At 42.1% G+C, this 12,425-nt stretch overlaps 1 protein-coding gene across 1 annotated transcript in view; it reads left to right on the forward strand.

Moving 5' to 3' along the window:
• LOC125460382 (acylamino-acid-releasing enzyme-like) overlaps positions 1-12,425 on the forward strand; it is a 66,482-nt gene that overhangs the window by 31,294 nt on the left and 22,763 nt on the right. The window contains exons 13-16 of the mRNA XM_059649968.1: positions 2,003-2,100; positions 4,711-4,762; positions 7,664-7,752; positions 11,903-12,041. Coding sequence (XP_059505951.1) covers positions 2,003-2,100; positions 4,711-4,762; positions 7,664-7,752; positions 11,903-12,041 — 378 coding nt within the window. The remainder of the gene's footprint in view (positions 1-2,002; positions 2,101-4,710; positions 4,763-7,663; positions 7,753-11,902; positions 12,042-12,425) is intronic.

Consider the following 12,425-nt stretch of genomic DNA (forward strand, 5'->3'; position numbering starts at 1 on the left):
TTTGGGATGCAGAAGGGGAAGGGGAGATTTTGAAGCTTGTGAAGTCCACGTTGATACCATTGGGCTGCAGGGTTCCCAAGCGGAATATGAGTTGCTGTTCCTGAAACCTTCAGGCGGCATCATTGTGGCACAGCAGGAGGCCCATGATGGACATGTCGTCTGAGGAATGGGAGGGGGAGGTGAAGTGGTTCACGACTGGGAGGTGCAGATGTTTGTTGCGAACCGAGCAGAGGTGTTCTGCAAAGCTGTCCCCAAGCCTCCGCTTGGTTCCCCCAATGTAGAGGAAGCCACACCGGGTGCAATGGATACAATATACCACGTTGGCAGATGTGCAAGTGAACATCTGTTTGATATGGAAGGTCATCCTGGGGCCTGAGATGGGGGTGAGGGAGGTGGTGTGGGGGCAAATGTAGCACTTCCTGCGGTTGCAAGGGAAGGTGCCGGGCGTGGTGGGGCTGGAGGGGAGTGTGGAGCGGACAAGGGAGTCGCGGAGAGAGTGGCCTCTCCGGAAGGCAGACAAGGGTGGGGATGGAAAAATACTTGGGTGGTGGGGTCGGATTGTAGATGGCGGAAGTGTCGGAGGATGATGCGTTGTATCCAGAGGTTGGTGTGGGGTTATGTGAGGACGAGGGGGATCCTCTGGGGGCAGTTGTGGCGGGGGCGGAGTGTGAGGGATGTGTTGCGGGAAATGCGGGAGACGCGGTCAAGGGCATTCTCGACCACTGCGGGGGGGAAAGTTGCGGCCCTGGAAGAACGTGGACATCTGGGATGTGCGGGAGTGGAATGCCTCATCCTGGGAGCAGATGTGGTGGAGGTGGAGGAATTGGGAGTAGGGAATGGAATTTTTGCAGGAGGGTGGGTGGGAGGAGGTGTATTCTAGGTAGCTGTGGGAGTCAGTGGGCTTGAAATAGACATCAGTTTCTAACTGGTTACCTGAGATGGAGACTGAGAGGTCCAGGAAGGTGAGGGATATGTTGGAGATGGCCCAGGTGAGCTTGAGTTTGGGGTGGAAGGTGTTGGTAAAGTGGATGAACTGTTCGAGCTCCTCCTAGGGCGCAAGAGGCGCTGCCGATACAGTCATCAATGTAACGGAGGAAGAGGTGTATCGGCGCCGCCTCTCCCCTTTCTCCTCTCTGATGAAGGGTCTAGGCCCGAAACGTCAGCTTTTGTGCTCCTGAGATGCTGCTTGGCCTGCTGTGATCATCCAGCTCCACACTTTGTTATCTTGGATTCTCCAGCATCTGCAGTTCCCATCATCAATGAGATAATGATAACTGATTAGTGGACCAATCAGGGCAATCAATTGCCATCTATTAATAAACAACAGATTCAAAAAAGGAACAAGGAAAATCCCACTTGTGAGCACTTTTTGAACCGTTGATCCAAATTGGTCTCTTTTTCTGGTAGGCATACTGTAAATGAATACATTTTGTGAGGCAAATTACTCCTATACTCTGTCCCAACCTTTTATTTTCTGAAAGTATCTCGATGTGCATGTTACTACTTTTAGTATTTTAGTTCACTTAAATAAATTACTAATCTGATAAATCTGAACTTGATTGGAACCCAAATCTACCTTTGCAAATCAGTCCCAGATATCAATTGTGATGTTTTTTGTCTTGGAAATTTGAGGAACAGTTTTGCCTGTGAGTATATTCCTCAGCAGTACATATACAGTTAATCTTAACAACTCCAGTGGGAGATATATACAGCAGAGCAGTTGGTGTACCTGGCCCAGAGATTTCCTTTTCTTCCATCTTAGTGAGTATACAAGTGGACCCTGTCTCCACTAAGATTGATTACAAGGACACTCCACTGGAGAATAATTCCTCTGTACGCTTGTGTTACAAAATCTGCAGCCCGTCGTTAAAGAAGAAACCTATAATTTTGTTACATTGCAAAAGTAAACACCCACTGAATATTGAGAATTGTTGGACATGAATTCAAGTTGATGGTATTACAAGTGTAATTTTTAACCAATGATAAGTAATGTCTATTTCAGATGGATTTACTGGCATTTACTGCTCAGACCTGGCGCAGAACTGCTGGGCAAGAGATAGCCAAAGGGTTGTGATCGACACAGCCCAGAGAAGCAGAAAGGTAACTGGGCTATCATTTTATAGGACCAAATGGAAAGGGAGCACAGAATGTGTTGGATAATTGAAGACTGAGGAAGCATTCTTGTCACTTTTATTATTCATTCACAGGATGTGGGCATCGTTGGCTGCCCATGTCTAATCGCCTCAGAGAGTGGTCCGGGGTCAACCATATCACTGAGTCTGGAGTTACATGTGGGCCAGATCGGGTAAACACAGCAGATTTCCTTCCCTAAAAGGAATTAGTGAACCAGATGGGTTTTTCCACAATAATTAGCAATAGTTTTCATGGTCATCATTAGACTCTTAATTCCCAATGGCGGTTTTTGAACCTGGGTCTCCAGAATAGTACCCAGGCTTCTAGTCTGCCAATAATACCACTCAGCCATTGCCCCCCTGCTATAATGTGAAAACCTAGTTTATAACCAGAAGGTTCTGGCTAGTGCTGCATGTAACTTCTTAATGAGTACTGGCAGTTCCAGGAGAGAATCAAACGACTTGTGGAAGAATAGATAAATCAGTTGTGCAATTCTAAAGGGAAAGGAAAAAAGAAACAAATAATGTGCCGAGTGCTTTAGCAAATCTTGCACTAAAAAAATCTTATGGAAATCAAGTTTTTGGTGAGTTTTCATTACCGGTAAGATCATCCGAAAACATAGGTGCAATTTAACTATTACACCTCAACTCCTTCTTCATTGTGAAACTGTCCGTCTACTATTCCGATATCTAGAAATAGATGTGCAACAATTTCTTCCAGTAAAAAAAACTATAACCATTGTTTACAGTTCCTGCTCCATTTCCTAGTTACCCAGTTCGTTCAAATCTTTCAAAATCATTTTTGACCCTGAGAAGTGCTTCTGACTGCATTCACGTCATCACTAAGACTGTTTATTTCCATTTTATAATAATGTCCAACTTCCCAGCTACCTCTGCTGATCTTCTGGAGCTGTTGTTTGCATCATTATTACTGTTACAGTTAAGTATTCCAATGCATTCTGGACTGCAATCTTTCATTTTACTTTGTCAGCTTGAGTTCATTCAGAAGGTTACTGCTTACGTTCTAACTTTTACCAGGATCAATGAAACAATTATGCTTGTGCTTGCTGACCTGCAAGTCAGTTGAAAATTTTCATTTTGTTTTCAAGTTGTCTTTGGTCTTGTTTCTTTCCATCTCTATCTACCTATCTATGCTCATCTAACTCTGGCTTCTTGAGCATTCCTGATTTCAATTGCTGCACCTTTGGTGATCCTACCTTCAGTTGCTTAAGACTTAAACTCTGGAGTTCCCTCACAGTACCTCACTTTCCTCCTTGAGGACACTCCTTTAAATCTGCCTCTTTTGTGTTTTGGAGTCTTGTTTTATAGCATTTGGGACATTTCTTAAGGTGAAGGCATAACTAAATATATTTTGTGTTGTTGAGTAACAGGGTACCCTTTGTTTAAGAATCCAATCAAACAAGTCCATGAGAATTGAATTTTGAACAACTGTTTTAAATAGAAATCACTTTATAATTGGACATTTATTGAAAGCAGCACAATGCAAATTTATCTTTATTTGGTGTAATCACTTACTGTATGTGGATTTAATTTTCGATTTCACTTCAGTTTGTGAGGTATTGTGTCTGCATTCTAAGTGTATAAATAGGTATGAGTAATATGTTACCTTCATAATGTTGACTTTATTTCAGAACTTAGCTCCAGTGAATCAACATGAATTTTATGTCACTTTTGACTTCACCATGCTTGAAGCATTGGAGAAGGCAGTCAAATATGAATTTAGTTATATTCTATAATCATAGAATCCCTATAGTGTGGGAGCAGGTCATTTGGCCCATTGAGCCCACACTGACCCTCCAAAGAGCATCCCACACAGACCCATCCCCTACCTGATCCCTGTAATTCTGCATGTTCCATGGGCAATCCACCTAACCTGCACGTCTTTGGACTGTGGGAGGAAATTGGAGCACCTGGAGGAAATTTGCACAGATACCGAGAATGTGCAAACTCCAGTGCAGACAGTCGCCTAAGGCTGGAATTGAACCTGGGTCAAAAATTAACAATGATTTCATGTCACCATTTGGCTGTTAATTCCAGATTTTTATTGAATTCAAATTGTATCATCTGCCATGACAGGATTTGAACCCAGATCATGACTTGGATCTCTGGATTAACAGCCCAGTGATAATACCAGTACGCCATTGCCTCCACTTCCTTGCTTTCACTCTTGCTTGAGATGAGAGGGAAAGGCATGGGTGTGTTCTGGTTTTGCTGCTAACAATATCTTTCTTCACCCAAATGGCCATTCTTCACATCAATTCTTGGCTGTGATTGACTACTACCTTTTAATTCATGGACAGCATTGCAATCAAGTGTTTTTTTTCTGTTTTTATCCAGCAGTCCTATTGTGTATTTGAAAATGAGAATGCCAACATTTTTGTTTCTTTTCTTTCTCAATAGGTGCTGGTGCCAATTGTATTGTTCTTAAATATTTGTCTTGACTAAGATATGGAAATATTTCATCTTTAAACCTGTGTATGATGTGCAAAAGTGTTGACAAACTCAATTAACAAGGCTTGGTCTCTATTGCTGATCTGTTTTTTCCTTACATTCTCAGGATCTGATTGTCATAAACACTGTAACAGGAATTGTGACATCAGTCACTACGGGTAAGTATTGCTTGTTCCTCTTTCCTCTTCCATTATACCTACACTGTACTACTTCCAGTATAGTTCTGAAGAAAAGAAAATCTGAATGTTGGCCTTGCATTTTATTTCCTGCCTGATTTTTACCTATTCAACACATCCCTCTCTAACCTTTTTATACTCACTTTTTTTCTTTAGCAGAACGCAACAGGAAGCAAAAATTCCAGGCTGTCAGGATTACTGTCTGGATTGAAATACGGTCATGTACACCTGTCTATCCTAGTCTATCAAAGTCCTCTTATAGTGTCATAGCATGATCCAACTTTGATCGATCAAGTCCATGCCAACCATGTTCTCAAGCCAAACTAGTCTTACTTGACTGTGTTTGGATCATATCCCTCCAAACCTTTGTTACTTATTACTTATCCAAATGTCTTTTAAAAGTTGAAATTGTACCTACATCAACTGCTACTGTGAGGCGCACACACTGTAGGTGGACATCTCAATAACGTTATCATACTGAACATTCAGCTGTGTTGTGCACTTAAAACATGGTGCAGAAGAGGCACTCATGCCACTGAGGTGAGTGTTCAGAACAGAAATAAATAGCACAGCTACGGAGCTGTGAGCTGCCACTGAGAAAGGAAAAAGACAAAATTAAAGGATACAGTTAATATACAGCTTAAGAGAAAGTGGCTGCATCTTTTCCACATCAGCTCCTTTTCAAATTGCACTCAGAAGTCATGTCTGCTAATTTGATACCTGTGGATGCCCATACTCACGAAGTCAGCCCCAGATCCTTATTTTTTTCCTTTTGATTCATCGAATCTGATCATGCAGTCCTTCACATTCCATAGTAGAGTTGCACAGGAGCAGAATCTGTTTTCCTGTTCTCCATGGGAAGTCTGTGCCCCATATCCCCACGGATAACAAGAATTTGATGAACTGACAGTATGAGACAAAACTGGGAATTCTTCCACGAACAATGGCAGCATTATGCACTAACTGTGGATTTGCTGAACAAACAGAGCAGAATGGGGGATTTCAAGACTGGAGGTACATTTTTAACGTAAGATGAGAAAGATTTTTAAAAAAGACGAGGGACAAATTATTTATACAGAGGGTGGTTCATGTGTGGAATGAACTTCCTGCAGAAGTGGTGGGTGTGGGAACAATTACAATGTTTAAAAGCCGTTTGGATAAATATGTGAATTATATTTGGCATGGACCAGTTGGATCGAAGGCTGTATGTCTCTATAACTCTTAAGTACAAGTTGCTATGCTCTTCTCACAATTGGGAAAAGACTTCTCAAAGTATAGTCCAACCTACTTCTCTCTGAAGAGCAGAACAAATGTGACAGATATTTTAAATGCTTTGAAGGCTGCTTTGAGACCAAAGTGAACATTGCATTTGTCTGGCATAGATCTATTCTAAGGAGTAAAGTTTTTAAAACAAACCATTGTCAACAGGCAACATCATTTACTCCGCTTGCAGAAATCTGTGAATTTGTGCAAATACAAGATGAACTAATTTAAAAACAAAATCACCTTAGATGTTAAAACCATGACAGGTAAAAGTTATAATGATATGCAGAAGGTGTGAGCTGGTAAAGCAACAGCTACGTGCACACTTGGAAATACAGGTGAATTTGTCCACAGTGTGAAGAAACAATCCAGGGTTGTGCACTACATCAATCAGCTGCACATATCTGTCCACTATAATGAGAAACAGCCTATGCCTTCCAAGTTTGACAATATGGAAAACAGAAAAAGTATCCACAGAAGGACAAATTGCAAATATTGTGGAAGTAAACACAATAAAGCAAAAGAAAGCGTGACCAGCATAGAAAAAGTGTTGTAACCGCAGTAAGCAAAACCATTTTGCACACGTCTTTTACTAGGTGATAAACAAACAGCCTTATGACAACACTTGCACCAAAGGTGTCAGACAACATTTCGGACAAATCAAGTATGGCTACGAGAGAAGTGTTGGAACTGGCAAGATTACTTTTTTCAACAACACTTCCGTTGCCAGCTCAAATTTCACCTGAACTTTGATTAATTTTAAAAATGATAACTTCAGATTGACAAGTTCTTTGCATTAAACGATTTTGCAAATTTTGAACACCACAAGCGCAGGTTTCTTTTGAATAGAAAGTTTAGGATTTTTCAACGTTTAGCTTTGCATTCTTCAGGAAGTACATTCAATGAAAATTGTAACTTGCCCACTAAAGGAGATTCTGATTGTTACAACATTGCTCATTTTCTATTTAACCATCTTGAACCAAGTTTAAACAGAATGAAAGATGATAATCGTGAACATTACAATCCTATCAGCAGCACTTAGGAATAAGTTATTTTACCTTGGTATTGACAGGTAATTGACTTTTGAGCAAGTGTGCATACCAGGCTGCTGAAATACAGAGAATGTATTTCCTTATTGTACAGGATAGTCTATTCAGGAGATTGGGCAGGTGAACTCAAGGAATTGCTGGTAAAGCCTAAGTGTCATTAGCCATTGTGTTCCTTTTTGAAGCCTGAAGAGATCATCATCTGTACAATAGCTGATATCTTACCTGAAACACTTAAGATTGAAAACAAAAAATGCTATTAGCATTGAGACCATCTTGGTTCAACTGCCTTAACAGTGACCAGCACCTTTTCTCCTTTCATGTAACTGAATTAACTCTTGATCAAACGTAAAAGTTTCAACTCCACAAACCTAATAGGAAGACAACTTGAAGTGTCATTGATTTGAATGCAGAGGTCCTCCTGGTTTAGTTTATGTCAACATACAAACACCCTGAACACTCTCAGAACTCCACTTTTCTTTAGGCTTACCAATCTTTAGTAAGAAAGAGTGTTACCGCTGAGACTGAAGTGTTTCTGGTGAGCATCTGGAGTATTCGGTTCTGTCTGCTATAGGTTCAGAAGTTGGGAGCTGGAGACTGCTGGATATTCACCAGGATCTGATGGTGGTTAGCTGTTCATCACCTAACTGTCCACCCACTTTGGTAAGTAGACTCTTTGGTGAAAAGAGATCAATACTCTTGTTTTAAAATGGTGTGAAGTCTGAAATCTGACATTGACCATAAACTGTAATTGCAGAAGTCAGCTAGGTTAGGGGCCATGGATTCTGATAATATTAGCTATATATATATATGTTTAAATTTTCAAATATATCATTCATTAGACAAATAGCATCAAAACTCTAACTGGGCAGTACTTGAGTGATTTTATTTACCCAGTCTGTGCTACTCATGAATTTTTGAACATTCACATTTTGATGAATAAGCTCAGCAATTTCCCCAACACTGGCACAGTTTTCCTTATTTTCTAACAGATGGCATTCCCAGATTGGGAATTAAGTCTGCTATACCGAAGGATTTTTCCAGTCCTCTGCATTGACAGACCTCACCTTGAGGAGTCTGAAGGCTGAAATAAAACCATGCAAAACGTTTTAAAGGACACGCAACTCCAATGCTTGTCTGAGATTACACTGTGTGAAGCTGGATGAACACAGCAGGCCAAGCAGCATCAGAGGAGCAGGAAAGTTTGACGTTTTGGGTCGAGACCCTTCTTCAGAAATGGGGGAGGGGAAGAGGATTCCAAAATAAATAGGGAGACAGGGAGGCAGATAGAAGATGGATAAAGAAGATAGGGTGAGAGGAGACAGACAGGTCAAAAAGGCAGGGATGGAGGCAGTGAAGGTGAATGTAGGTGGGGAGTTCGGGAGGGGGTAGGGCAGTCCAGGGAGGAAGGACAGGTCAAGGAGGCGGGATGAGGTTAGCGGGTAGGAGATGGGAGTGGGGTTTGAAGTGGGAGGAATGGTTATGGAGGTGGGCACTAGCTGGGCAGGTTTTGGGATGTGGTCGGGGGAGGGGAGATTTTGAAACTTGTGAAGTCCACATCGAAACCCCTTGGGCGGCAGGGTTCCCAAGCGAAATATGAGATGCTGTTAGCGAGTTTTGAGAAGATTTGTAGCTCAGGTTGAGGTTCTGGATGTGAGTTTGCTCGCTGAGCTGGAAGGTTAGTTTTCAGACATTTCGTCACCATTCTAGGTAACATCATCAGTGAGCCTCCGATGAAGCGCTGGTGTTACGTCCCGCTTTCTATTTATCTGTTTAGGTTTGCTTGGGTTGCTGATGTCATTTCCTGTTCTTTTTCTCAGGGGATGGTAGATTGGCTCCAAATCAATGTGTTTGTTGATGGAGTTCCGGTTGGAATGCCATGCTTCTAGGAATTCTCGTGCGTGTCTCTGTTTGGCTTGTCCTAGGATGGATGTGTTGTCCCAATCAAAGTGGTGTCCTTCCTCATCTGTATGTAAGGATACGAGTGATAGTGGGTCATGTCGTTTTGTGGCCAGTTGATGTTCATGTATCCTGGTGGCTAGCTTTCTGCCAGTTTGTCCAATGTAGTGTTTGTCACAGTTCTTGCAAGGTATTTTGGAGATGATGTTCGTTTTGCTTATTGTCTGTATAGGGTCTTTTAAGTTCTTTAGCTGCTGTTTTAGTGTGTTGGTGGGTTTGTGGGCTACCCTGATACCAAGAGGTCCGAGTAGTCTGGCAGTCATTTCGGAAATGTCTTTGATGTAGGGGAGAGTGGTTATGGTTTCTGGGCCCGTTTTGTCTGTTTGTTTGGGTTTATTGCTGAGAAATCGGCGGACTGTGTTCATTGGGTACCCGTTCTTTTTGAATACGCTGTATAGGTGATTTTCTTCTGCTCTTCGTGGTTCCTCTGTGCTGCAGTGTGTGGTGGCTCATTGGAATAACATTCTAATGCAGCTTCGTTTGTGGGTTTTGGGATGGTTGCTCCTGTAGTTCAGTATTTGGTCCGTATGTGTTGTTTTCCTGTAGACGCTGGTTTGAAGTTCCCCATTGAACCATCCAACCCAAACTTTGGGTCCGCTACGTGGATGACACCTTTGTCATCACTAAACAAAACAAATTAGAGGAAACCTTCAAGACCATCAATAATACCCTTTACTGGCATAACATTCACAAAAGAGGAGGAAAACAACAACAAACTGCCATTCCTAGATGTCACAGTAGAGCGAACAGTCAATGGGGAACATCAAACCAGCGTCTACAGGAAAACAGCACATACGGACCAAATACTGAACTACAGGAGCAACCATCCCAACACCCACAAATGGAGCTGCATTAGAACATTATTTCAATGAGCCACCACACACTGCAGCACAAAGGAACTACGCAGAGCAGAGGAAAATCACCTATACAGCGTATTCAAAAAGAACGGGTACCCTATGAACGCAGTCCGCCGATTTCTCAGCAACAAATCCAAACAAACAGACAAAACGGGCCCAGAAACCATAACCACTCTCCCCTACATCAAAGACATTTCCGAAATGGCTGCCAGACTACTCGGACCTCTTGGCATCAGGGTAGCCCACAAACCCACCAACACACTAAAACAGCAGCTAATGAACTTAAAAGACCCTATACAGACGACAAGCAAAACAAAAGTCATCTACAAAATACCTTGCAAGAACTGTGACAAACACTACATTGGACAAACAAGCAGAAAGCTAGCCACCAGGATACATGAACATCAACTAGCCACAAAACGACATGACCCACTATCACTCGTATCCTTCCATACAGATGAGGAAGGACACCACTTTGATTGGGACAACACATCCATCCTAGGACAAGCCAAACAGAGACACGCACGAGAATTCCTTGAAGCATGGCATTCCAACCAGAACTCCATCAACAAACACATTGATTTGGAGCCAATCTACCATCCCCGAAGAAAAAGAACAGGAAATGACATCACCAACACAGGAAATGACATCAGTGACCCAAGGAAAACTAAACAGATAAATAGAAAGTGGGACATAACACCAGCGCTTCATTGGAGGCTCACTGATGATGTTACCTAGAATGGTGACGAAACGTCTGAAAACTAACCTTCCAGCTCCGCGAGCAAACTCACATCCGTGAGATGCTGTTCCTGCATCTTTCGGGTGGCATCGTTGTGGCAATGCAGGACGCCCAGGATGGACGTGTTGTCCAAGGAGTTGGGGAGGTGAGGGAGTTGAAATGCAAAGCGGTCCCCTATGCTCAGTTCACAACAAACAACTACACCTCCCAGTCACAAACCATTTCAATTCCCCCCCCCCCCCCCCCCCCACCTTGCCACAATGACACCACTCGAAAGATGCAGGAACAGCATCTCATATTTCGCTTGGGAACGCTGCAGCTCAAGGGTTTCGATTTGGACTTCACAAGTTTCAAAATCTCCCCTCCCCTGACCACATCCCAAAACCTGCCCAGCTAGTGCCCGCCTCCCTAACCATTGCTCCCACCTCAAACCCCACACCTACCCGCTAACCTCATCCCGCCTCCTTGACTTGTTTGTCCTCCCCGGACTGACCTATCCCCTCCCTAACTCCCCACCTACATTCACCTTCACTGGCTCTGACCCTGCCTCTTTGACCTGTCTTACCCCTCTCACCCTATATTCTCCTTTATCCATCTTCTATCTGCTTCCCCCTGTCTCCCTATTTATTTCAGAATCCCCTTCCGCTCCCCCATTTCTGAAGAAGGGTCTCGACCCGAAATGTCAAACTTTCCTGCTCCTCTGATGCTGCTTGGCCTGCTGTGTTCATCCAGCTTCACACAGTGTTATCTCAAATTCTCCAGCATCCGCAGTTCCTACTATCTCTGTTCTAATACTTGTCTTCCACACACATAAGACAGATGATTGTTGCAATAACAGTAATAAACTGTTGCATCTTTAATTTGCTCAAGAAAAGTTCGTCCAGCAATGTAAAATTTTGAAATTGTTTTGAATTTTTAAACTATCATAGTTGTAGAGAAAATGGAAAAACTGTTTGCAATACGAGTGATAAAATCATGTATCTCTATGCACAGAAACGAATTGCAAAATGTCCTACTATGCATTGTTTATCTTGTTTAACTTCATTAGGTGGTGTAAATAATTCTTGAAATCTGCAGAGTGTAATGAGTTCCCTTTTGAGGCATCAAAGGGCAACACTGCAGAGTACTGTTTCATCACCGTAAGCCACACCCTAACCTAGTGACTCCATGTAGCATAGAGAAAAGCCACAATTGTGTACTTTACAGAATATAACAGACAATATTCCTCATATTTGTAAAAACTATTTCATTTCTATAGAAAGTAGGTTTCCTGCCAGCTGCAGGTCAAGAGGAAAGGATCACTTGGGTGACACTGGATGAAACTGAGCCATTGCCAAGAATAGAGTGGAAAATCCTTGCTTTTACACCTCCACCTAAACAGAGGAATCCTAATTTCCGTAAGTAGTTTCAGGCAATATACATCTGGCAGATCTTAATCTCAAGGATATTTATATTTTTACACAAATCTTTTCTTTCACCCTCTCATTTCAGGTCTGCACACAGCTGTGCATAACCATATTTGAATAAAACGCTCTGTGACTTTTTCCAGTTGTTGCATTTTAACTGCTTCATACACCAGTGGTGTTCCTCTTCACTATTCCCTTAGCATTACTTTTCTAGTATCTTTGAATTTAGGACAATATTTTTATATTACGGATGAAGCATTAATATATTTTGTTTTAAAAATACGTATTTTTTTCAAATATTTTATATTTTTAATCTTGCACTCAGCAGGACAATCTGCAAGAATGCCAATGTAACGGAGAAAAATCAACATATAC

Source organism: Stegostoma tigrinum, chromosome 11 (genome assembly GCF_030684315.1).
Source record: "Stegostoma tigrinum isolate sSteTig4 chromosome 11, sSteTig4.hap1, whole genome shotgun sequence".
NCBI classification, from domain to species: domain Eukaryota; kingdom Metazoa; phylum Chordata; class Chondrichthyes; order Orectolobiformes; family Stegostomatidae; genus Stegostoma; species Stegostoma tigrinum.